Below are 23,556 nucleotides of genomic sequence, written 5' to 3'. Positions count from 1 at the left end.
CCCCCGACATAAAAAGGCTCGAGATGGACAGTGAGGGCTTCGCTATATTAAAGTGTGTGACCCCCACAGCGGGAACTTGTCTCACTCACACCCTCACACACACACACCCAACACTCGGCCCCTAGTTTCTAAACCTCCCTGTGGCTCCAAGGACAAAAGTTACCCATGGCGGCCATTGTAGACAGAGAGAAAGGGATAGAGGGAAGGAGGGATTGATGGAGGGAGAGTGAGAGAGAGAGATGTGACTGTAACAGTAAACATTCCCAGTCCGCTCGCCATGGAAACGGAAAGGGGGGTACAGTCGGGACGGTTGATTGAGGGGCCGTTGTTTGTGTGCCTGTGCCCACTCTCCATACCTCCTACCCCCCTTCCCCCTCTCTCATTGGCAGCTTTTTGGGAGAGTGGGTTGGGGGTGATGAAGGCTATACCAATGAAAGAAGCGGGATAGGTGTTAAAGAAAAGCCAAATAAAGAGTGTGTGTGTGTTTGATGGGCACAGTGCCCGCGGGTCAGTGCAGTGTAGGGGGGTGGGTGGAGGCTACCATGGGAGCCAGTGTTGGTTGCCCCCTGAGACCAGCACCACACTGAGGACCCCGTGATGCCCTGCTCTCTGCCCGTCTATCATACAGTTCTCACACACCAGACACACACGGCCCGCCCCTTGTCATCCTGGGTAGACACATACGCCCCCTATATACAACATACATACACACACACACACACACACACACACTTGTCCTCCTCTCCTCACCCTCTTACCCCCGGGCTAATCCAACAAAGACATTGGTACACACACGCAGCTCCAGTCCCATAGTAACGGCACTCCTCAGACAAGTCACACAGCCCTGCAGAGGAGAGACAAAGGGTGGAGTAAACTTCACAGACACACACACACACACACACATCCGTAGTCTACAGTTGGATAGACTGCCTCTTGCATAGTGTCAATAGGTCTGGGATCACGTTCAGATTCATAAGCAATGTTTCAATTGGGGAAGGAGTTTATAGTTTGAGATATAGGAGTGTGCAGCGTGATGTGGAGAGTATGCTTGCAAGTACGTGTGTGCGTGTATGTGTATGCCAAGCCTAGCCCTTTTGTCTTTGCCGTGTGTGTGTGTGCGTGTGTGGGGCAGTAAATTGAAGCAGCGGAGACAGTAGCCCTGGCTGCCCAGTCCTTTAGTTCCCTCTATATAAAGGGCAAGCAGAACAGAACAGGACAGATAAGACCTTTAATAGGCTCTTGTACTTTGTGTCAATTTGCTCCCAGTGAAGAGTCTACTGCGATGGCCCACAAACACCAGCCAGCATCATTGTGGTGGCACACACACACACACACACACACACACACACACACACACACACACAGAGAGACAGTCGCCTCACAGCCACTTCTCTTAATAAGGGCAGCCCCTACACTTAAATTGAGGGGATAAATGTGTATAAAAGTTACAGGTTTGCGTCCTATAAATGGTTTATTTTAGGGCTACCATAAACATAATCAGCGTGTCATGTGTAAAGTCATGTTAGGAGTCACTATGTAAATATTTAGAGATTTTTATTGGGGGGGTCATGACCTGGTTGAACCAGCGGGGAGATGCTCTGACCTGTCTACTCTCCCACAGTAATTCTGATGCATATTCTTATAAGCAGACCATGTCTAAGACAGCCACCTATCACTCATCAATGCATCAATGTAATATTACAGCATCCACAGACCAGGAATAGCTAACGCTGCTAATAATGCTAATGACGAAGCATTACAATACTACTCATTTCACTGATAGTCAGCTAGTTTGAGGTGTTGGTTCTAGTGTGCACTGAAAGAGACCCGCAGGATACTCTGGTAGTGTATCATAGATCAAAAGTAGTGGCCTATAAAGGGAACAGGGTGCCATTTGGAACGCAGGCATAGTGTAAGGTGTAGTGTGTTGCAGTGTTGCTGATAGGTGTGCATGTAAATAAGTCCGCGGGGTGAGTGTCTGCTCATCCCTCAGGGAGCTGTAAATGATGGAGGGAGAGGAAAAGGACAGAGACGGGAGGGGCGGCAGAGGGGAGATGTGGAGGCTGGGGGGGGGCAGAGAAGGGATGAGATGGAGAGAGGGGAAGACGGAGGTGGAACGAGTGAGAAACAGTGGTGGGGCTGGCGGAGAGGGTCGAGGTGGAATAATAGAGGGGTAGAGGGAAGGGACGTGGGGCGCGAGGGAGAGGTGGTTTCATAAGCGCACCACTCTGGGTGCTGGGAGCTGGTTTGCATTACATGAGGCTGAACTCCTCCGAGATGACACTCATCTGCAGGCACTTTACCCAGCGGCCTGAGTCAGCACTTCTCCACGTGATGAGATTACTGGTTCCATTGAAAGGGAGTTTAAAGGAACAGGCTAAGATCCCACACCACACTCTTTCCCCGGGTGTGTGTCCTTTCTCCCAACTCCCCGTCTCTTCTGCTTCTCTCTTGCTCCACACTGCGCCACACTTGACTCCATGACTCAAGTGTGAAGTGTGTGTGTGTGTGTCTGTCAGTCTGCGTGTGTGTGTGCGCGCCAACCCATCCATATGAAACTAGCTTCACCTTGAAGGCGCTCAGATAGGACACCCAGACAGATGAGCGCAGAGCGGCTGTCTGTTACCTGCTGCTAGCATCGTACTGTGCACACACACTCAGTCACGCACACAGATACGCACACACACACACACACACACACACACACACACACACACACACACACACACACAGACAGCCCCAGAGCAAACAGCTGCAGAGCTAGAGTGTGAGGGTTGGAATCCCCACCTTTTTCTCTCCCTGGGCCTGTGTGTTATTTACTGATCCAACCCTGGGACTCTAGGTCTCCCTCTCTCTCTCTTTTAAATGTTTACATTTTTCTTTCTGTCGTCCCTTCTCGCTGTCTTTCCTATTAAATAGTTGCCCTCACCACCACCACCACTTTTACTGGTCTGGTTGTGTGATTTCTATCTATCTAGGCCCCAGATTGGAGGTAGAAGGAATGTCCTGAAGAAAGAACAGGGCACAGATTCACAAAAACCTTCTTAAGAAGAGATCTCTTCTTAACTGCCATTTTCTCCTTAACTACAGACTTAAGAAGGAAGCTAAGCAAAGTTGCTATTCCTCAAAAAGGTTCTTGGAAATGTTCTTGTGCTATTTCTTATGTTTCTCCTTCAGCAAAACGTTAAGAAGAAGTCAGATTCTTGAAAATAAAGTTATTGCAAATGTTCTTAATTCCAAGACAGCTAAACCTTTGTCTTAAACTGGACTCCCGAGTGGCGCAGCGGTCTAAGGCACTGCATCCCAGTGCAAGAGGCGTCACTCTCAGTCTCTGGTTTGAATCCAGGCTGTATCACATCCGGCCGTGATTGGGAGTCCCATTGGGCGGCGCACGATTGGCCCAGCGTTGTCTGGGTTTGGCCGGGGTAGGCAGTCATTGTAAATAAGAATTTGTTCTTAACTGACTTGCCTAGTTAAATAATAAAAATTTAAAAATTAAAACTAAGGGCAGTGAGAGAAAAGGCTCATGAAAGCAATTTAACATGTTTAATTCACTCACAAAATGAATCTGAAAGTTTCAATATTGATTATTTCAAACACAATAACATGTTTTAGAACAGTAATCTCAGAATGAAATATGCTAACGCGATTGCCATTTCTAGCTAGATAGCTAGCTGAAACGGTTGCCTAGCAACAAACATCTCAAGAAGATTTGTACGGAAAAAAATCAGAAGTTCGTAAGAAAATCATTCAAACTTAAGATATTGTTAAGGAATTGCACTTACGATTTGCAAATTTTTTCATTAGAAGCTTCTTACGTTTTTGCATAGGAAGTTTCTTGGTGTGAATCTAGGCCCAGGCTGTAACCACACAAAAGAAGAGCTGTCGTTCTCCAAACACCCAGGTCTGTGTCTTTACAGTTTTATGTCTCATTCAGGGAGGGAGGGAGGGAGAGAGAGAGACGGAAGGGAGAAAGAGAGGGGTATGGATTGAGTGAAAGAGAGAGGGCGAAGGATGGAGGGGAAGAGAGAATGACTGAAGTATGGTCTTTGTAACAAACACCAGTTTGTGTTCCGTCAGACCACCGAATAAAAACAACGTTGCTTCTATTTGCCTCCCTCACGACGGACAGCGGGCACAGAGGGGTCATTCCCTCTTTCTCTATCTCTGTGTGTGTGTGTGTGTGCGTACATGTGTGTGAGGTCACTAGTGGCACACGGGGGGGTCACAAAGGGCCATTTCTCACCCCCCCTTGTGCCCGCTCGGGCCCCACAACACATGGTATTGCTCATCCCCGACCGGGCATCTGGTGGGCATTCCTGTGGGCACTGGAACACACCACAGTGTAATGGTTAGAGTTATAGTGGAGCCCCGGGGCACCGGTTCCAGCTCCAACCACCCCAGTCTAGCCTAGCAGAGCAACACATGTCCCCAATAACATCTTCCTCTGGTTCTACTAACAAGACACACACTGGTAACCAATTGAACGTGTCCGTCTGCTACTTGTGTGTGTGTGTTTCTTGCTTTCTTTCGTCATCTCTCGCTCTCTCGCCCTCCCCCTCTCTCGCCCTCCCCCTCTTTCGTCCCCATCTTTTTCTCTCATTCTAGGCTTGTAGTACTGTGCCCTGACACAGTGTCTGAGTATCTTTATTCTAAATCACAACTACCAGCACCAGTCCACTGTGTGGTAACACTACCCCACTGTCCACACACACACACCGTCTGGTCTGCAAGAGCCCGTCTCCCCAGGACAGGGGGAAGAAGGGGGGCGGGAGGGAAGTAGTGAAGGAGGGATGAGATGAAAAAGGAGTCAGGGGGGTTGAAAGTTACCAGTAGACAAGGATGGGGGGAGGGAGGGAGCTGCACTGCAGAGAGAGAGAGAGAGAGAGAGAGAGAAGAGAAAGTGAGCGAGGCAGAAAGTCCTAGCGTCAGCAACTTGTATTGATTAAAAACTAACCTTCCAGTCTTCTCTGCCGCCGAGCAGCAGCGTGCGCAGGCCCGGCAGTAGAATTTCAACGAGTCACGAGCCAGCACACTCACAGGCCTGGGCGGGCAGGAAAAGAGCGGCTAGCAACGTGCAGGAGCACACACACTGACTCGCACACAACGCACAGGACAGACACCACACACATAATATACACAACGCACAAGCACACACTCAAACAATGCCTTCATTTGAAACACCAGGCCTTTCGTTTTAGCCTTGGGCCATTTCACCCCTCTAGTCCCATGACTTAGTTTGATGCTTCTTTCCGCTATATGGAATAATTTATGTTCAAGATGATTTCATTCCTTGTGTTTTGAGTACATGTGTAAGTGAACCAAAAAGGAGAGACGCTAGTCTGTTATTTGCTCATATTGTTTGCTTTCGTGCATTGAAACCAGCAGTGTAGACAAGGTTTGTTTCCATGGGTGCGTGTGTGTGTGTGCGTGCGTGCGCGTGTGTGTGTGTGTGTGCGTTCCCTCTGAATCAGTAGCACAGTGTCTGCGGCAGCGTCTGGCTGCTCCGAACTCACGGAACAGTGATAAGGGAGAATACAGCGGGACAGGAGAGAAGGAGTGAGGAGAAAAGAGAAAGAGGGAGAAAGAGGCCGAGTGAGGAAAGAGAGGGAGAAAGAGGCCGAGTGAGAGAAGAGAGGGAGAAAGAGGCAGAGTGAGAGAAGAGAGGGAGAAAGAGGCAGAGTGAGAGAAGAGAGGGAGAAAGAGGCCGAGTGAGAGAAGAAAGGGAGAAAGAGGCAGAGTGAGAGAAGAGGGAGAAAGAGGCAGAGTGAGGGAAGAGAGGGAGAAAGAGGCTGAGTGAGAGAAGAGAGGGAGAAAGAGGCAGAGTAAGGGAAGAGAGGGAGAAAGAGGCCGAGTGAGAGAAGAGATGGAGAAAGAGGCCGAGTGAGGAAAGGGAAGGAGAAAGAGGCCGAGTGAGGAAAGAGAGGGAGAAAGAGGCCGAGTGAGGGAAGAGAGGGAGAAAGAGGCCGAGTGAGGGAAGAGGGAGAAAGAGGCCGAGTGAGAGAAGAGGGAGAAAGAGGCCGAGTGAGAGAAGAGAGGGAGAAAGAGGCAGAGTGAGAGAAGAGAGGGAGAAAGAGGCAGAGTGAGAGAAGAGAGGGAGAAAGAGGCAGAGTGAGGGAAGAGAGGCAGAGTGAGAGAAGAGAGGGAGAAAGAGGCCGAGTGAGGGAAGAGAGGGAGAAAGAGGCCGAGTGAGGGAAGAGAGGGAGAAAGAGGCCGAGTGAGGGAAGAGAGGGAGAAAGAGGCCGAGTGAGAGAAGAGGGAGAAAGAGGCCGAGTGAGAGAAGAGAGGGAGAAAGAGGCAGAGTGAGAGAAGAGATGGAGAAAGAGGCAGAGTGAGGGAAGAGAGGGAGAAAGCGGGATACACAGGGAGGTAGCCATGGGCCGGGTCTTGCTAATGGTAGCATGAACTTCAACTTGGGGCAGGGAGGAGGGAAGTTGAGAGAGGAACGGAGGGAGAGGTGTCAGGGCGCTTGCTCACTGGAAATATGAACAATGGAGAGAGCAATAAATATGGCATTTCACTGAAGGATGTGAACACCACCACTATACACACTCAATTCAATTTAAGGGGCTTTATTGGCATGGGAAATATATGTTTACACTGCCAAAGCAAGTGAAATAGATAGTAAACAAAAGTAGAATAAACAATTAAACATTTCAAATGTCATATTATGTCTATATACAGTTTTGTGAGGATGTGCAAATAGTTCAAGTACAAAAGTGAAAATAAATAAATATAGGTTATATTTACAATGGTGTTTTGTTCTTCACAGGTTACCATTTTCTTGTGGCAACAGGTCACAAATCTTGCTGCTGTGGTGGCACACTAGAATTTCACCTAATAGATGTGGGATTTGTTTTGTGTTCTTTGTGGGTCTGTATAATCAGAGGGAAATATGTGTCTCTAATATGGTCATACATTTGGCAGGAGTTTAGGAAGTGCAGCTCCATTTCCACCTCATTTTGTGGCCAGTGTGCACATAGTCTGTCTTCTCTTGAGAGTCAGGTCTTTCTCAATAGCAAGGCTATGCTCACCGAGTCTGTACATAGTCAAAGGTTTCCTTAATTTTGGGTCAGTCGCAGTGGTCAGGTTTTCTGCCACTGTGTACTCTCTGTTTAGGGCCAAATAGCATTCTAGTTTGCTCTGTTTTCTTTGTAAATTTTTTCCAATGTGTCAAGTAATTATCTTTTTGTTTTCTTATGATTTGGTTGGGTCTAATTATGCTGCTGTCCTGGGGCTCTGTGGAGTCTGTTTGTGTTTGTGAACAGATCCCCAGGACCAGCTTGCTTAGGGGGCTCTTCTCCAGGTTAATTTCTCTGTAGGTAATGGCTTTGTTATGGAAGGTTTGGGAATCGTTTCCTTTTGGGTGGTTGTAGAATTTAACGGCTCTTTTTTTGGATTTTGATCATGAACGGATATCGGCCTAATTCTGCTCTGCATGCATTATTTGGTGTTTTACGTTGTACACAGAGGATATTTTTGCAGAATTCTGCATGCAGAGTCTCAATTTTGTGAATTCTTGGTTGGTAAGCGGACCCCAGACCTCACAACCATAAAGGGCAATGTGTTATTTTCTGTTCCTTTTGATGTGGTAGAAGGCCCTTCTTGCCTTGTCTCTCTGAACATTCACAGCTTTGTGGAAGTTACCTGTGGTGCTGATGTTTAGGCCGAGGTATGTATAGTTTTTTGTGTGCTCTAGGGAAATGGTGTCTAGATGATGGAATTTGTATTCGTTAACCTTTTTTGGAACACCCATTATTTTTGTATTACTAAGATTTACTGTCAGGGCCCAGGTCTGACAGAATATGTGCAGAAGATCTAGGTGCTGCTGTAGGCCCTCCTTGGTTGGGGACAGAAGCACCAGATCATCAGCAAACAGTAGACATTTGACTTCAGTTTCTAGTAGGGTGAGACCTGGTGCTGCAGACTGTTCTAGTGCCCTCACCAATTCATTGATATATATATATATAAAATTGGCACACACAAAAATAATCCCTGGGGGGTGAGACAGGGATGCAGCTTAAGCCCCAGCCTCTTCAATATATATGGATGCAGCTTAAGCCCCACCCTCTTCAATATAAAAATATGTATTTCCCCGGGGGGGAGGGGGGGGGGGAATACATATTTTATTTTGCCAATTTTTCCCTCAACACCACTTTCCATAAATGTATATAGCAGGCCTTCATGCCAAATTGAGTTGAAAGCTTTTTTGAAATCAACAAAGCATGAGAAGTCTTTACCTCTGTTTTGGTTTGTCTGTTAGTCAATTAAGGTGTGCAGGGTGAATACGTGGTCTGGCGTACAGTAATTTGGTAAAAAGCCAATTTGACATTTGTTCAGCACATTGTTTGCACTGAGGAAATGTACGAGTCGGCTGTTAATGATATAATGCAGAGGATTTTCCTAAGGTTGCTGTTGATGCATGTCTCATGGTAGTTATTTGGGTCAAATTTGGCTCCACTTTTGTGGATTGGGGTGATCAGTCCTTTGTTCCAAATATTGAGGAAGATGCCAGAGTTGAGGATGATGTTAAAGAGTTTAAGTATAGCCAATTGGGATTTGTGGTATTTTATAATTTCATTTAGGATACCATCAACCTCATAGGTATTCTTGGGTTGGAGATTTTGTATTTTGTCCTGTAGTTCATTTGATGTAATTGGAGAATCCAGTGGCTGTTGCTATTTGATCATGTATGGCTGAATTTCATGGCTGAAATTGTTCATAGAAGAAGGCACAATGTGACTGGCTGGCTGGAGAGTATAGGAACACAATGGCAACTAGGTACTAAGTAGAGCGAGAGAGAGCAACGACTCTTGAGAAAAAGGAACTGCGCGGGCTGACGTATCAGACTCGGACATAACAATAGGACTGTCTGCTTAAATGAACTTTATCTGAAATGTATGCTCTTCTTCTCTCCCTCTGTCCTTCTCGCTGTTTTGCAGTGGTACCTGGGATAAGGACTCCAGACCCCCTCGCCGCCCGCTGGACAGATCGCTGGACCCCTACTTTCTCCCCTGAGTGCGACCCGACCTGAACCGACCAACACCCCGCAAACGTGCCCACGTCTGACAGAGAGAAGCCCAACACCACGCCCCCCAATCTGTCACCGTCTCCACATCCCCAGCGCCTGAGAGACTAGAGCATCAGCATGGCTACAACAACCCCCCCCTCCCCCAGAAAACAAGAGGAGAGCTACTCACTGCTAGATACACTATATATCTATATAGCCCATATATATCCCCCATTCATGGTTGGTTTATATGCCTATATTCCTATATAGTACCAGTCACCTCAACTGTTTATTGGAAGAGAGCTAGCAGCCTATATATCCTGGGAAAGTGCACGTCGTCTTGTTCCTTTTCTTTCTTCTCGTCCACCCCACTTTGCCACGGAGGGGGCATAATCATGTGACTAAATCAAAGAGCTTCCCTATACCTTTCGTCGTCATAGCCGAACTTTGAAGAGGGTCCGGCGGGCGAGAAAGGGACAGAGAGCTATGCGTCCTGTGTACGTGTATGTGCCGAAACGAGGGGAAGATCAAAGCTCTTGTTTCCTCTCCGTCTTTGCCCCCTTTCCCCCTCTCTCTGGTTGTTTCCGGACTCTGTTGAGTTTGTTGGGGGTTATTGCCCCTGGTTGGGTGGCTCGAGGATGTGGAGGTTTTAGCTGGGTCGGATACCAACCAGTTAATACCTCTCCCCCCCCCACCACCACCCCCCCCCCACCACCACCATCTATCCACACCCCACCCTATCCCACACTCAACCCTGAGGAGGGACTCTCCCCCCACAGCCATACCAAGAGGCTGAAGGCCTTCACCCGGCCACATGGCTTTTCCAGGGACATCTAGCAGTGCAAATGGAACCCCATGCAGAGGAGAACAACCTACCAACCATCACACCGTGAACTCATAGGGCAGGGGACGAGGGAGGGGATGGGGTATTGATGTTTAATATCGGTCAATCGGGTGACATATTGAAGCTGGTAAATAGGCTGCAACGAGAAGAGAAGTATTTCAACGAGAGGCTTGTGAGAAAATAACTTCTGTCTGGGAGGCTTGTTCATGTTTCATTTTTGTATAAAGGTAATTTCAGTTCTTTCCGATCAACCCACAAACTAACGGTCTGTACGATGCTATACAATGCAAAGGGCAGGTAGAAGGTCTGTAATTCTACTAACTGACTAGACGGGAGACATCCGTGACTTACGTGAACAGTGGAATATTGAATTGAGGAAAGTGCAATTTCGTTGGATAGCGGTTGGATAGTTAAATGTCTTTGTAAGATAGGTCGTTGAAACAATTGGTGAAAAGTATATATATTTTTCTTCCTAGTCCTTTCACACCTCCGGGACTCTAAAATATCGGGGTACAAAAAAAAACGTCAATTAGAACGATAGCCTTGTGAGAAAATAAGGGGAGCTGTATTTTTTGTTTGTTCATCTTGTAAATTTGTTTGTATTGTAGAACGAAAAATCCCTTTAAGAAATATAATTTTAAAGCATCTCTTGCAGCTTTTGACTGCGATTCATTTTTTTTTTTTTTTTACGCAAAATGATTAACTTATTTTAAGAAAGCACATGATTTTAAATAAATAATTAGCGGCTTAAATTCTCATGAGGCGAAATCCGGAACAACTTTGTTGTAAAAATTATATTATATGGGCGTCCAAGTTCTGGTTTGATTGGCTAGACCTTCTCTAAGCCTTGTCCAATCGGAAGCACTTATTCCTGCAGTTGGCTTATGGGCTGGGGATGGAAGTTCAGTGAGAAAGAGAAAAAGCAGAGGGACCCTCTGTGAGCATTTGTGTTGCGAACACGTTGATATCTACATGAAGGCAAGATCGCAACCAGACGGCGAAGCTTTTCAGTCGCTTCGCATGCAAATTACCATTTTATTAACGTTTTTGTTTTTGTTTCCTATACTATACATACTATATATATACACTCTTATGACCGACTCATCCACTGTCGATCAAAAACGTATTAAAACTATTTAAAAAATCAACAAAAAAAAATCTGCATGTTCTAGTGTTAGTGACACATTTTTACATAGATTATGTAGAGTTAGTGAATAAAGACACTATTGTAATCCCAACATCAGGCACTTGCCAATAGTCTAAATTTGTTTGGCCCCTCGAGGCTTTTTTTTTTTTTACTGCTATCCTTCACAATCAACCAGCTGAACGTCTTTAAGACTCTTATTCGCTTCTCATCATTTCGGAGTCGTTTTTTCCTATTTCGTTCCCTCTTGAAATGATCAGTTCTCGTTTCTTCTTAAAGTATATATATTTTGTTTGTATGTTCTCAAATTGCACGAAACAATTGTTCCTCATCAATGTGCCTTGAGCGATGGTCTAGTCCTGAGTTGTTGCACAATGTTCCAATGTGGAGAGTTACATTTTTTCCCCCCCTTTGGATTTATTAGTTTCATCCCCCACCTCCCATTGTGTAGGAGTGATCACAGTTGTAATACTGATAAGGAACATGAAATATAATGAAATTGCTGGTTATAATACGCAGTATTACATCTGCTATTGGAAGACCTCTCAGGCCCGTATACAACAGTGCTTTTTCTCTCTATGATGCAACATGGAAGTGCTGTGTGAGTACAGGATCTGACATACTATCTCTGTCATACTATCTCTGACATACTATCTCTGTCTAGTACTGCTGTTAAACGAGGCCAGAGTCAATCACCCTGATAGGGCCCCATTTTTAGTCGTTCAGTGAGTAGGAATAGAGCGCTTAGCTTTGTATCTTGTAGATAGTTTAGTTAACCCCCGAGCCGCCCCCTACTTGAAACCCATTTTTTTGAGAATGTTGAGAATACTAGTCTATTGATATTTATGGATGTTGCTGAAATTTCTAAATGGAAACGACCTTTTGTTTTGGAGTCTTCCTGTTTTTTTGTTGTTGGTTTTTTTCCGTCTTTTTTTTCTCCCAGAAGTGAATAATGAGAAAGATATATGCAATACCTGCTTGCACTCATGTAGACATACACTAGTCATTTTATTTAGTCGTTTTTTTGGGGTGATCTTTTTCATTTTATTTTTTATAAAGTTAGCCTGCACTTGACTGGCTGCATGGTTGGGGGTCGGTCCATTTGGCAGACCCACTCATGGAGAACAAAGGTTTCGCAAAGCCTAGTCAGCCTCGCTCGGGTACTTGACTTTATTTGTATTCGACACGTACAAAATGACCGCAAAATATAGTAGGGTTCTCCTTTTTGTATATTCTTGGTCACAAGCAAGCCATTCAACAAGTCAAACTTCCTCTCCATTACAAAATCCACATTTTCGACAGACTTAAGAGATATGACGTCCAACAAGAACAAAACTCCCACTTTCTATACCCTTTACTTCAAACGGACTTCCAAATTGCATATATATGAATTGTTTATCTGTCTATTACATATATCATTTTTAAATAACGACAGTTTGAGTATTGGGAAGCCTTTCCCAAGGTGTCCAACGTGATGGTTTAGTAGTAACACTTGCGTGGGTTGTGTGTTTCATTTAGTAGGACCGTTTTTGTTTTGTCTTTGTTCTTGCCTACCCTTTAGCGATGAGTTGGGCATTACTTTCTTAATTATCTGCACTAAAATATGAAATAAATGACAATAGTGAGAATTATTGAAAAACTGCTTCCAGGGCTTTAAAAGAGCGAAGGGGTAAGAAAAAAAACAATTGCACGGACATTTTTGTCACAAAACCTTGTTGTGGACAGCCTAGCATCTAATCAGCAAGATTTGGCTGTGTGTAAAATACGACAAAATTGCACCCTTTTTAAAGAAAGAAAGAAAAAAAGAAAGACTAAAAGCAATAGTTTGGGCAGTCTGTTTTTGTTCTTGTGTTGTGTGTGTCGTTTAGTTATGGGTACAGAAGTGGAGGAAAGATGTGGTGGTGATGATGAGAAAGAGAGAGAGAGAAAAAAGCTGTAGAGCAAGCAAGGGCCGAAAGGCCTGACTGTGGGAGACGTGCTGTTTGTATGTTGTATAGTTTTATTAATTACACTGATTTTAAAGCTGCCCTATTTTATAATGCAGGACTTTTGTAACATTAATTAAATGAGGAAAAAACTAGTGTTGTGAATTCTCTGATTGTTTGTATTAAGGCCACATTAATAGAACTGGTTTTGTTTGTTCCATGGGAACTGGATTTAAGTTGAAAACTTTCCTGTTTCCTGTTTCCTGTTTCCTTATCTTTTTCTTTTTTTTTTCCTTTTTGTATGTATTTAAGGACTTGTTCTTCTTTTGATGGTATAGCGTATTCCTATACTTAAAAAGTATAGGGTATTGAGGTGAAAAGCCCATTGTAAATGGATGTTACAGTATGCTATATGTTGAAGGTTATTTGTTGCATCAGTGTTGATGAAGCTAAATCTAGGTAATTCTGAGGAAATTGGTAAGAAGAGTGTTTTTGTTTTTTTAATGCATTTAAAATTTAGTTTAGGCAGAAGACAATGACATAGACAGCCAAAGGATGCCCCTATTATAAATGCATCTCGGCATCTTTTTTTTTGTGTTCACCATTCCATGCAGGAAAATAAACAGCTTGATATGCAACATGGTTCTTTTTCACATATTTCTTTCCTTGTCCCACTCTCACCCACTTCCTCACCAGAAACCGTGGGTCCTCTCAAACCACTTCCCATTCACACGCTCACGTGCGGTTCTTCATGGCATTTGCAAAACACACACACACAGTCCACATACACACGGCTCTTGCCTAGATAGAGGTGAGTTGTTCATGTATTGTCCAACTTTTGTCAAACTTTTCATCAAGGCTATGAACAGCCTATAGACTGGCGCTGTGTGGGAAGGTGTTTGGCATAACCTGTACATCACTTATCTGCAGTCAACCCTCTGCGCCCTGTAAAACATACTGGGGACCTCGAAAAGGTTATGACACTGAGGCGCTTGATGCTTAACCGAATCATCAAAATGTCATTCACATTTGTGCTAAAGGAGAACCTTTTTTGAAAATCACATCCTCAAATGGGAGTTTACAACATAACCCACAGGGGCCTCGAACACTACTGACATTTTCCGTTCTAATACTTGGCTTCCCTCTCCTTGCGTTACCATATCCTAACCATTATCACACCATTCACCAGACCCACGGGCATCAACCACAAAACATACACGCCTTTAACTCACTCAGGATGGCTTGGCGAAGAGGAGGCTTTCCTTTTACATACCCACATCTTATTTTGAGCTTCTTATTCTCAACATTTTGCCAAATACTCCTCCGGAGTGTCTCAAATCTAGTTAATGAAAGATAGAACTGGTCAATATCATCCAGTGCAGGGTGGAGTACCAACACGTGCCTGGCAATTGTCAACGGACTCACTCGATCTCTGTAATCATTTGACAGACCACCTTAAGCCACACCTGAATGGTAGCCCTATGTGTAAAGTGCCATACACAGTCTCATTTGTTATCCCACAGAGTCCAATAGTTAGGACCCCTAGCACTCTTTAAAAAGTATTACCATATGAATATGCTGCTCATGTTGGAGAAGTGGGGCAATCCAAGAGAAATAGAGGGGGAACAAGCGGCTCATTTTGACGATCTGTCTAATCTGAGGCTACAAGAGGAGTGCTCACATCGGCCCGTTCCCTCCCTTTTCATCCACTCACATCGGCCCACTCCCTCCCTTTTCATCCACTCACATCGGCCCGTTCCCTCCTTTTTCATCCATTCACATCGGCCCACTCCCTCCCTTTTCATCCACTCACATCGGCCCTCTCCCTACTTTTCCATCCACTTACATCGGCCCACTCCCTCCTTTTCCATCCACTCACATCGGCCCTCTCCCTACTTTTCCATCCACTCACATCGGCCCACTCCCTCCCTTTTTCATCCACTCACATCGGCCCACTCCCTACTTTTCCATCCACTCACATCGGCCCTCTCCCTACTTTTCCATCCACTCACATCGGCCCACTCCCTCCTTTTCCATCCACTCACATCGGCCCTCTCCCTACTTTTCCATCCACTCACATCGGCCCACTCCCTCCTTTTTCATCCACTCACATCGGCCCACTCCCTCCCTTTTCATGCACTCACATCGGCCCGTTCCCTCCTTTTTCATCCACTCACATCGGCCCGCTCCCTCCTTTTTCATCAACTCACATCGGCCCACTCCCTCCCTTTTCATGCACTCACATCGGCCCGTTCCCTCCCTTTTCATCCACTCACATCGGCCCACTCCCTCCCTTTTCCATCCACTCACATCGGCCCACTCCCTCCCTTTTCCATCCACTCACATCGGCCCACTCCCTCCCTTTTCCATCCACTCACATCGGCCCACTCCCTCCCTTTTTTCCATCCATTCCCTTTTCCATCCACTCACATTGGCCCACTCCCTCCCTTTTCCATCCACTCATCCACTCACCATCGGCCCACTCCCTCCCTTTTCATCCACTCACGTCCCTTTTCATCCACTCATCACGCCCTTTTCATCCACTCACATCGGCCCGCTCCCTACTTTTCCATCCACTCACATCGGCCCACTTCCTACTTTTCCATCCAGTCACATCGGCCCACTCCCTCCTTTTTCATCCACTCCATCCACATCGGCCCACTCCCTCCTTTTCCATCCACTCACTTTTCCATCCACTCACATCGGCCCCACCACTCCCCACTCCCTTTTCCATCCACTCACATCGGCCCACTCCCTCCCTTTTCCATCCACTCACATCGGCCCACGCCCTCCCTTTTCCATCCACTCACATCGGCCCACTCCCTCCCTTTTCCATCCACTCACATCGGCCCACTCCCTCCCTTTTCCATCCACTCACATCGGCCCACTCCCTCCCTTTTCCATCCACTCACATCGGTTAGGTTCTTAGTTCCATCCTCACGGAACGTTAATATCTGTTATGACCAGTGGTGGGGTCGTTACCAAAAAAAGGTTATATATTACCTATATATTACCTAACACAAGTAGCCCAATAATGACAGACACAAGCATTTCCTGTACTACATTCCCAGCTACAAGCTTGTTCAGCTCTCCCTGGGGTACAGGCTGTTCTCCTGATTGATTAAAATCCAGCCCTGGTTGTTTGGATGAGGTTGGCTTACAGTCATCTTCAGCAGCAGTGGTCAGGCCTCGGGGGTCTTTTGCTGCGAGTTTTGTCTTGGCCTGTTTCTTTTCCAGGTGCTTCAAGTGATTTGAAGATGCGTTTTCAGCAGTGGAGAGGTGTTTCTCGCCTTGGCACAGTTTACGTTTGACAGTTACATTCTTATCCTTTTGTCCTCCTACCTAATCAATGTAATGGGAGTACTTACACGCTGGGGAACTCTATGTTTAAGACACTTCTGTCATTTTTTTTCATCTCCCTGACTTAAGCAGTTAGTCGTTAGTGCATGCGAAACCGGAATTTGGTGAGAGGATGTCAGACTCAGGATAAAAACTATTAGAAATATTAAATATTGCGCCCACAGAGGGAAGGAATAATAATCATCTGAGATGTTTAATTTGGATCAAAAACTGTAAAAGGAAAGGAATGATATCAAAAGTAACTAAAGTAACAACGACCTATCTTTGTTCAGTTGTAATATTATTACTCAAATCGAACAGCACTCCGTTAGATTACTCGTTACCACCAAAAAAAAGTAATCTTATTGTAATGCGTTACTCCCAACACTGATTACACCTGACACGTTTCACTGCACCTGTTGTTACTTTTATTTTTTTGAAAGGGGGATTATGACCACTATTGAAGCTGCTCTTGAGGAATTCTACCACACGATTAGGAAACGGTGGAATAAAGGCCTGGCTTTGCAAATGTACATCAAAGGCCTTTTGTTGTCGTTCGTCGGTCCTAATTATTGTGGACATTGTTGCTGTATTGATTCCCCCCCCAAGCCACTGTACTTGTAGAGTCTTTGGTTCAGGACCGAAGAAGCCTAATAGAATGTCGTTCAATGGAAATGGCAGAACGTTTCAGGCTGCCACCAGGGTATTTCTAAAGTTCACAACAAATACTACTTTCAATCAATTTAGAGACCTAAATGTGTGAAATATACCAATTGGGAGCGGAACATAGAGCGAATGGCATTCGCTTAACGGCGTTACAATCATGCACGATGTGGCTTCAATGACACCTGAGATACTTCTGTTCAAAGGGACTAGATACCAGCTGATATCTTTTCTGTCTGACGTTGAATCCAGATCGACAAAATTCTGGCCATTCCTGTTGTACCTGTGCTTATTTCCCCTTTTGTTTTACTCCTTTGGCATAGTTTAGGGGTTGATAATATTTCGAAAAGGACAATTCAACTATTCAAAGAAAGGAACACATGTTCACACTGTTGCCTGTTGATAGAACCAAATTCATTGGAAAACAGCAAGGGACATACTGTGTGTTACGTTCTCTTTGAAGGGATAGAGGAAAGTCATTTGACGCGAAGAGCGGGTAACATGGAAGATGTTCACTAGCGCTCCTCTGTAACGAGTAAATACATTGTCGCTAATCCTTTGCAAAGATATTTAATGTATCCTCTTGCAAAACCATTACATGGTGCTAAGTACTAAATCAAGCCGGGCGAGGGGGAGAGAAACGATAAAAGGGGACAATTTGAACTTACTATCATGCTTTCTGACAACTTATAAAGCATAGCAGTTTAATCTGCATGAGAACTATGCACTAATGAAATATATATCCATAAAGTATATTTACACATATTATCCATGTATATGTGTATGTATATTTGAAATGGTGAACTTTGGTATCTACTTTGTTAAATTCAGCCTTTGCCTTCTTTTGTGATCAATTCTTTTGTTTCGAGATCCCAGCTCAAGGACTGAACTAGTTATATGAAAATCAAAAAGAAATCAAAACAAACCAGCATATTACATGACATATGAAAAAGATCAAATGTAGTGCCTGTGAAAACTGTATATTGCTCTTCTGAATACAATAATTGTTTGTAATTGTTTAAATCTCTGAACACCAGTAGCCTTTGCTGTCTGTCAGACCCCTCTGATTATAGCTAATGTACAATAACCATAAATATATAACTGCATGATCTTCCATAATCGCCTAGTAAGATGTTATGAATACAACTAAAAAAAAATCGACAAAAATCTGAATGCTATGTCTTTCTTTTTTTCTCCTTCCTGTTACTTCTACCCCCTTTGACCCCTTCTCTTTCTCACCACTCCCTAAGAATGACATGTTTTCTTTATTTCTACACTTTGATTGTATTGAACCATCCTGACTCCATCCTCATCCGACAGAGTTTTTTGGAGGGTATTTGGTCTCTTATGTTAGGTTGTGTTTTTGTTGGACTCCCTCCAATCAACCTCATTGACTTTAGCGATGGTTGTGGTACCATGATGACTGGGCCCCTGCACTCCTATACCGACTGACCATTGGCACTCCGCTCTCTCTCTCTGCTCTTCTCAAGTATAGGAGTACCATTGATGAGAACCATGAGAAGCGCAGCAGCTCCAGTGTGAATCTCCCTTAAAGGCCCTTCCTACGGGGGGTGGGGGGGGAATCAATGGCCGCAGTCATTTCTGCTCTGTTCGGCACTATCGACGACAGAATCCCTCATTGAGCTGCCGGGAGCCCCGAAGTTGGGCTTTCTGAGAGAGGCCTGCTCAGGCTCCCAGGGTAGCACTTCAAAAGAGCTGTGAAACAGTGCGAAGGTGAATGGGTAAGGTCCATAAAGACGGCTTCACACACCTAAGAGACTCTCAGCTAAACAATGCTAAGCCCCAATCCTGTTAGCTCGATTGGCTCATCTAACTCACCCGAGGATAGACTTCCCAATGTCTTAAAGCCCCATGTTCCAAACTGGTCAGCCCGTCAATGTGGGAAGCGGCTATCTTTGAAACCGAAATTGAGGCAGTAGGCGATTTCAATCAGACGTGACTTACTTTCATAATAAAAGTGGAGCTTAGTAGACTAGTGTTTCACTTTTTGGATGTCAAACTAGGAAGTTGAACTGCTGTAGATACTTGTTCATATGGTGTGTTAGTGAATATGGCAACTTCCCCCAGCCTTCAGTCTCAAATCTCCACCATGGTCAAGCTAGTCGTAACGAAAGACAATCTTGACAAAAGTCAGCTTGAGAGAAACTGAGTGACCGAGGGAGGAGATCAGTGAACTCCTGGCTCAGTCTGAGTCACACATCCCCATCACGGAGTCCTCCATTATCCCAGAATCCTCCATTATCCTAGAATCCCATCACTGCCTCCCCGCGTCCTCATAAACCACCATCAGACGTTTTATGATTCAACAGATAAGTGAAACTGACTAGAACCTTGTGCCTCTACTATACGTTTATGGAACAGAAGACGATAAACCACTAAGCACCTATTGTTTGTTGGATGTTACTAGCTCCATTGTTGTTTGACTGCCATTGTATCCATCCTATGTTAAGATGGGAGTTGTTGTTACCACTCAGTTGTCCTGGGAACGCTTTGTGTGACTGTTTTTCCGTTTCCCTTTCTACTGTTGTTTCTTGTCAAACTGGTGTAGAATCATCCCTCTCGGCCCGTTAGTGAAACCATCACATCCACGCAGACTCAATTACTGGAAGCAAGATGTGCATTTCCTATGCAACAACAACAAAAACATGAAATAAAGACGCTAATGCCGTATTTCAGTGGCCTTGTTACTTATTTCACAAATGCACTGATTGTGATGGTCTGTAACTTGTCAGGTGTTTGTGCGAAACTGCTACTATTCACTCATTGAGATATTAAAGCGATGGAAAGGATCACAGACAGACAAAAATGATTCATTCAGGCTGAAGTGCAGAGTAATGAAAGGCAGTTCAAACATAAACAGTATCACGCCTCTCTGACAAATTCGGAACTTCACAGTGTGGTAAAATGAGTCTGCTTGATCACAACTTGCTTTCTATCGCAATTGTGTGAGGGATCACCTGATGTTTGGTGGATATGTGCAGCATTAAAGGGCCTCTATGACTAATCCCAGCACTTAGTGGTTTGAAGTGCTGATGCCAGCTGTCTGAGGGGAGATGAAGCCTGCGCTCTGTTGAACGCTGCATGGCTGCTTCATACTGGTGTCTTACTCTCACGCCTCATTTCAGCCACAAGTGTTTCTTGGCTCGATCTCACTTTGGTGGTTAACCCCCCCCCCCACACACACACACAGGAAAAAAAATGCAAAAGAGTTGCACATGTGCGTAGTGATGGCATGAACTCTTTGACACACTCCTACTTTAAATCCCTTACTGTGCTTTTTTCCCCCCACGTTGGTTAACCACTTGAATAAATGTCCTGGTATGGTGAGGTGAAACTTTTTCTATTGTTAGACAACCGTGAAGGAACACATTGTAATTCAAGTAGGTGATTACACAGCGTTAATACATAAACTACCCAATGTCGAAAAGGCTCATTTTATCAGAGGGCTTCAAGAGACACCAACAATGTCCACTATGGGCACTCATGAGTATCAAAAAGGTCCCCGAATCTTAGACATCGTTGGACAGAAAAGGGCACACCTCTCCAACACACCCATAAGCAAAAGGTTGTGAATTTAGTTGAAGGTTTGGTAACCTAAAACTGAGGATTGTGTAGGATTTCGTTGATACAGCACATGCATTTTTGTCGTGATACAGTGCATCAGGTATTATATAGTATAAGACTACCGTTTGTCTGTCTTAAGAGATTCAGGAAGTTGATGGAAATATTTTGTACTAAGATCAAAGATGGAGAATAAATTAACATTGTTCACTCAGGCCTTTTACCATTGAAAAAAAATGGTACATTCTGATCTACTCAGCTGGGTGTGTCTCCCATAGGCACCATTGAAATAGGAGCTGGGTCTGGTCTACTTAGTTCATTCACTTTCATTGAACTAGAAAAAGACAGTGAGTGGGGTGTCTCTGCTAACCTCTAACTTTTTTTTACAGCTATAAGACTCCTGAAATCGGCAGGAAAGTATCATTTTGTTGTCGTCTATGGCCATCTACTTTAAGTGCTGCCTGTCTTCACAGTAGCCTACTTGGTGTGTGAACTCTTGACTCCTATTGACTTGCAGATGATTGTTGACACATCAACCAGGATTAAGGGGCAGGGCGATTTGTTACTGTTGTTTTGGTAATCAGTGCCTGTTTTGGAGGGGGAGGGGTTTCTCCTCTTTTCTGGGTATATAACCAGGTTCTCACGTTCCCAGGGAAGGCTTGCCCGGCTCAAAGATCTCTCCTTCACGGTGTCCCCCCTCCCAGAGTGCAAAGAAACTTGGCGTGATCCTGGACAACACCTTGTCGTTCACTGCAAACATCAAAGCATTGACTCCCTCCTTTTATTTATTTTTATTACACCTTTTTTTAACCAGGTAGGCCTGTTGAGAACAAGTTCTAATTTACAACTGCGACCTGGCCGAGATAAAGCAAAGCAGTGCGGCAAAAACAACAACACAGAATAATACATGGGATAAACAAACGTACAATCAATAACACAATAGAAAAAAAATCTGTATGCAGTGTGTGCAAATGAAGTAAGGAAGGAGGTAAGGCAACAAATAGGCCAATAGTGGCGAAGTAATTACAATTTAGCAATTTACACTGGAGTGATACATGTGCAGATGAGGATGGGCAAGTAGAAATACTGGTGTGCAAAAGAGCACAAAAACAAGTATGGGGATGAGGTAGGTAGTTGGTTGGATGGGCTATTTACAGATTTGCTGTGTGCAGCTGCAGCGACCGGTAAGCTATTCTGACAGCTGACGCTTAAAGTTAGTAAGGGAGATATAAGTCTCCAACTTCAGTGATTTTTGCAATTCGGTCCAGTCATTGGCAGCAGAGAACTGGAAGGAAAGGCGGCCAAATGAGGTATTGGCTTTGGGGATGACCAGTGAAATGTACCTGCTGGAACGCGTACTACGGATGGGTGTTGCTATGGTGTCCAGTGAGCTGAGATAAGGCGGAGCTTTACCTAGCAAAGACTTATAGAAACGGATGGCACTGTGATAGACTGCAAAGCTGTTGGCCGGGGTTGGGGTAGCCAGATGGAAAGCATGGCCAGCCGTAGATAAATGCTTATTGAAATTCTCGATTATTGTGTTCCTGCTCCTGCATGCTCATGCTCTGCAACATCCATAGAGTACGACCTTTCCTCACACAGGAAGTGGCGCAGGTCCTAATCCAAGCACTTGGCCTCTCCCGTTTGGACTATTGTAATTCGCTTTTGGCTGTGCTCCCCGCTTGTGCCATCAAACCCCTGCGATTTATCCAGAACGCTGCTGCCTGCCTGCTGTTCAACCTTCCCACGCTCTCCCATGTCACCCCGCTCCTCCACTCACTCCACTGGCTTTCAGTCGAAGCTCACATCCTCTACAAAACCATGGTACTTGCCCCTATACCTTCAGGCTATGCTCAAACCCTACACCCCAACCCAAGCACTTCATTCTTGGCCCTCCCAGCTGCCGCTCCACTCAGTCCAAGCTCTTCTCTGTCCTGGCACCACAATGGTGGAACCAGCTTCCCCCTGAAGCTAGGACAGCAAAGTCCCTGCCCATCTTCCAAAAACATCTGAAACCCTACCTCTTCATAGAGTATCTTAAATAATCTCACAGTCCCGCCCCATAGTACTTTCTATGCCTATGATATGTGGTTGTCCCACCTAGCTATCTTTAAGATGAATGCACTAACTAAGTCGCTCTGGATAAGAGCATCTGCTAAATGATTAAAATGTCAAATGTGAGAATTATTCTTCCTATTTTAAAGGTGGCAGTGCGGCATGGTCAAGTCTGACGAGTATTTTATATATATTTCCACACTATGAATTTGAAATAATACTGTGAAATTGTAAAACATTATGAAAAGGGTGTTATCACTAAAAGGGCTGTTTGAAAAGACTGTTTTGGTGGGATGGAGTTTTGGCCTGCCTGGTGACATCACCATGTGGTAAATTAGTTAATAGATCAATAAGAAAGAGAGTTCCAAACAAACAGTTTTCCCTTCCCCATTCAGACCTCCCAGACAGTCCTTTCACTCTTTGCTAAGAAGCTATTTTTTGTTTATTTTTAACCATATTAATTGAAAATAATCCCAGTAAACTACTTAATTGTTACCCGAAAAGAATGTAATATTGAGATAAAACAGCTGCATTGGGCATTTACGTGATCTGTCTGGTTCTGGACCTGCTTTGTCATGAACTTCACTTGATTGCCAATTATGCTAACTGTGTCAACCTCTTAGGACGTCAACCCTGAGGAGTGCAGTCTCTCTCTCCATCTCTCTCTCTCTCTCTCTCTCTCTCTCTCTCTCTCTCTCTCTCCGTAGGCACTTTCTCAGAGACGCGGTGCGGTGGGGAGTGAACTTGGATTCTCCTGGGGGAGCAGTGCAGACTAAGCGTTGGGTTTCAGGACGAGAGACAATCCTGAGACGAAACCGCAAGAGGTGCTGTGAATAATTCACCAGTAACAAAGGGCATCACGTTTCCCCCCCACGGTGACCTCACACGCCCCCCTCCCAGAAGTGCCTGTAAGTAAGCATTTCACTGTAGGTCTAAACCTGTTGTTTATGAAGAATGTGACAAATAACATTTGATTTGATTCGACAAAAGGTCA

General features: G+C 44.8%; 1 protein-coding gene across 1 annotated transcript in view; it reads left to right on the top strand.

The window, feature by feature from the left end:
- The window catches only part of LOC115108117 (nuclear factor I/A), a 179,016-nt gene extending 169,924 nt beyond the window's left edge, over positions 1–9,092 (top strand). The window contains 1 exon segment of the mRNA XM_029632097.2: positions 8,943–9,092. Coding sequence (XP_029487957.2) covers positions 8,943–8,957 — 15 coding nt within the window. The 3' untranslated portion in view covers positions 8,958–9,092.
- The last annotated feature ends 14,464 nt before the right edge of the window (positions 9,093–23,556 follow it).

Source organism: Oncorhynchus nerka, linkage group LG24 (genome assembly GCF_034236695.1).
Source record: "Oncorhynchus nerka isolate Pitt River linkage group LG24, Oner_Uvic_2.0, whole genome shotgun sequence".
In the NCBI taxonomy this organism is placed as follows: Eukaryota; Metazoa; Chordata; class Actinopteri; order Salmoniformes; family Salmonidae; genus Oncorhynchus; species Oncorhynchus nerka.
The sequence above is the reverse complement of the archived record's forward strand: the minus strand, read 5'-3'. Positions and strand labels throughout refer to the sequence as shown.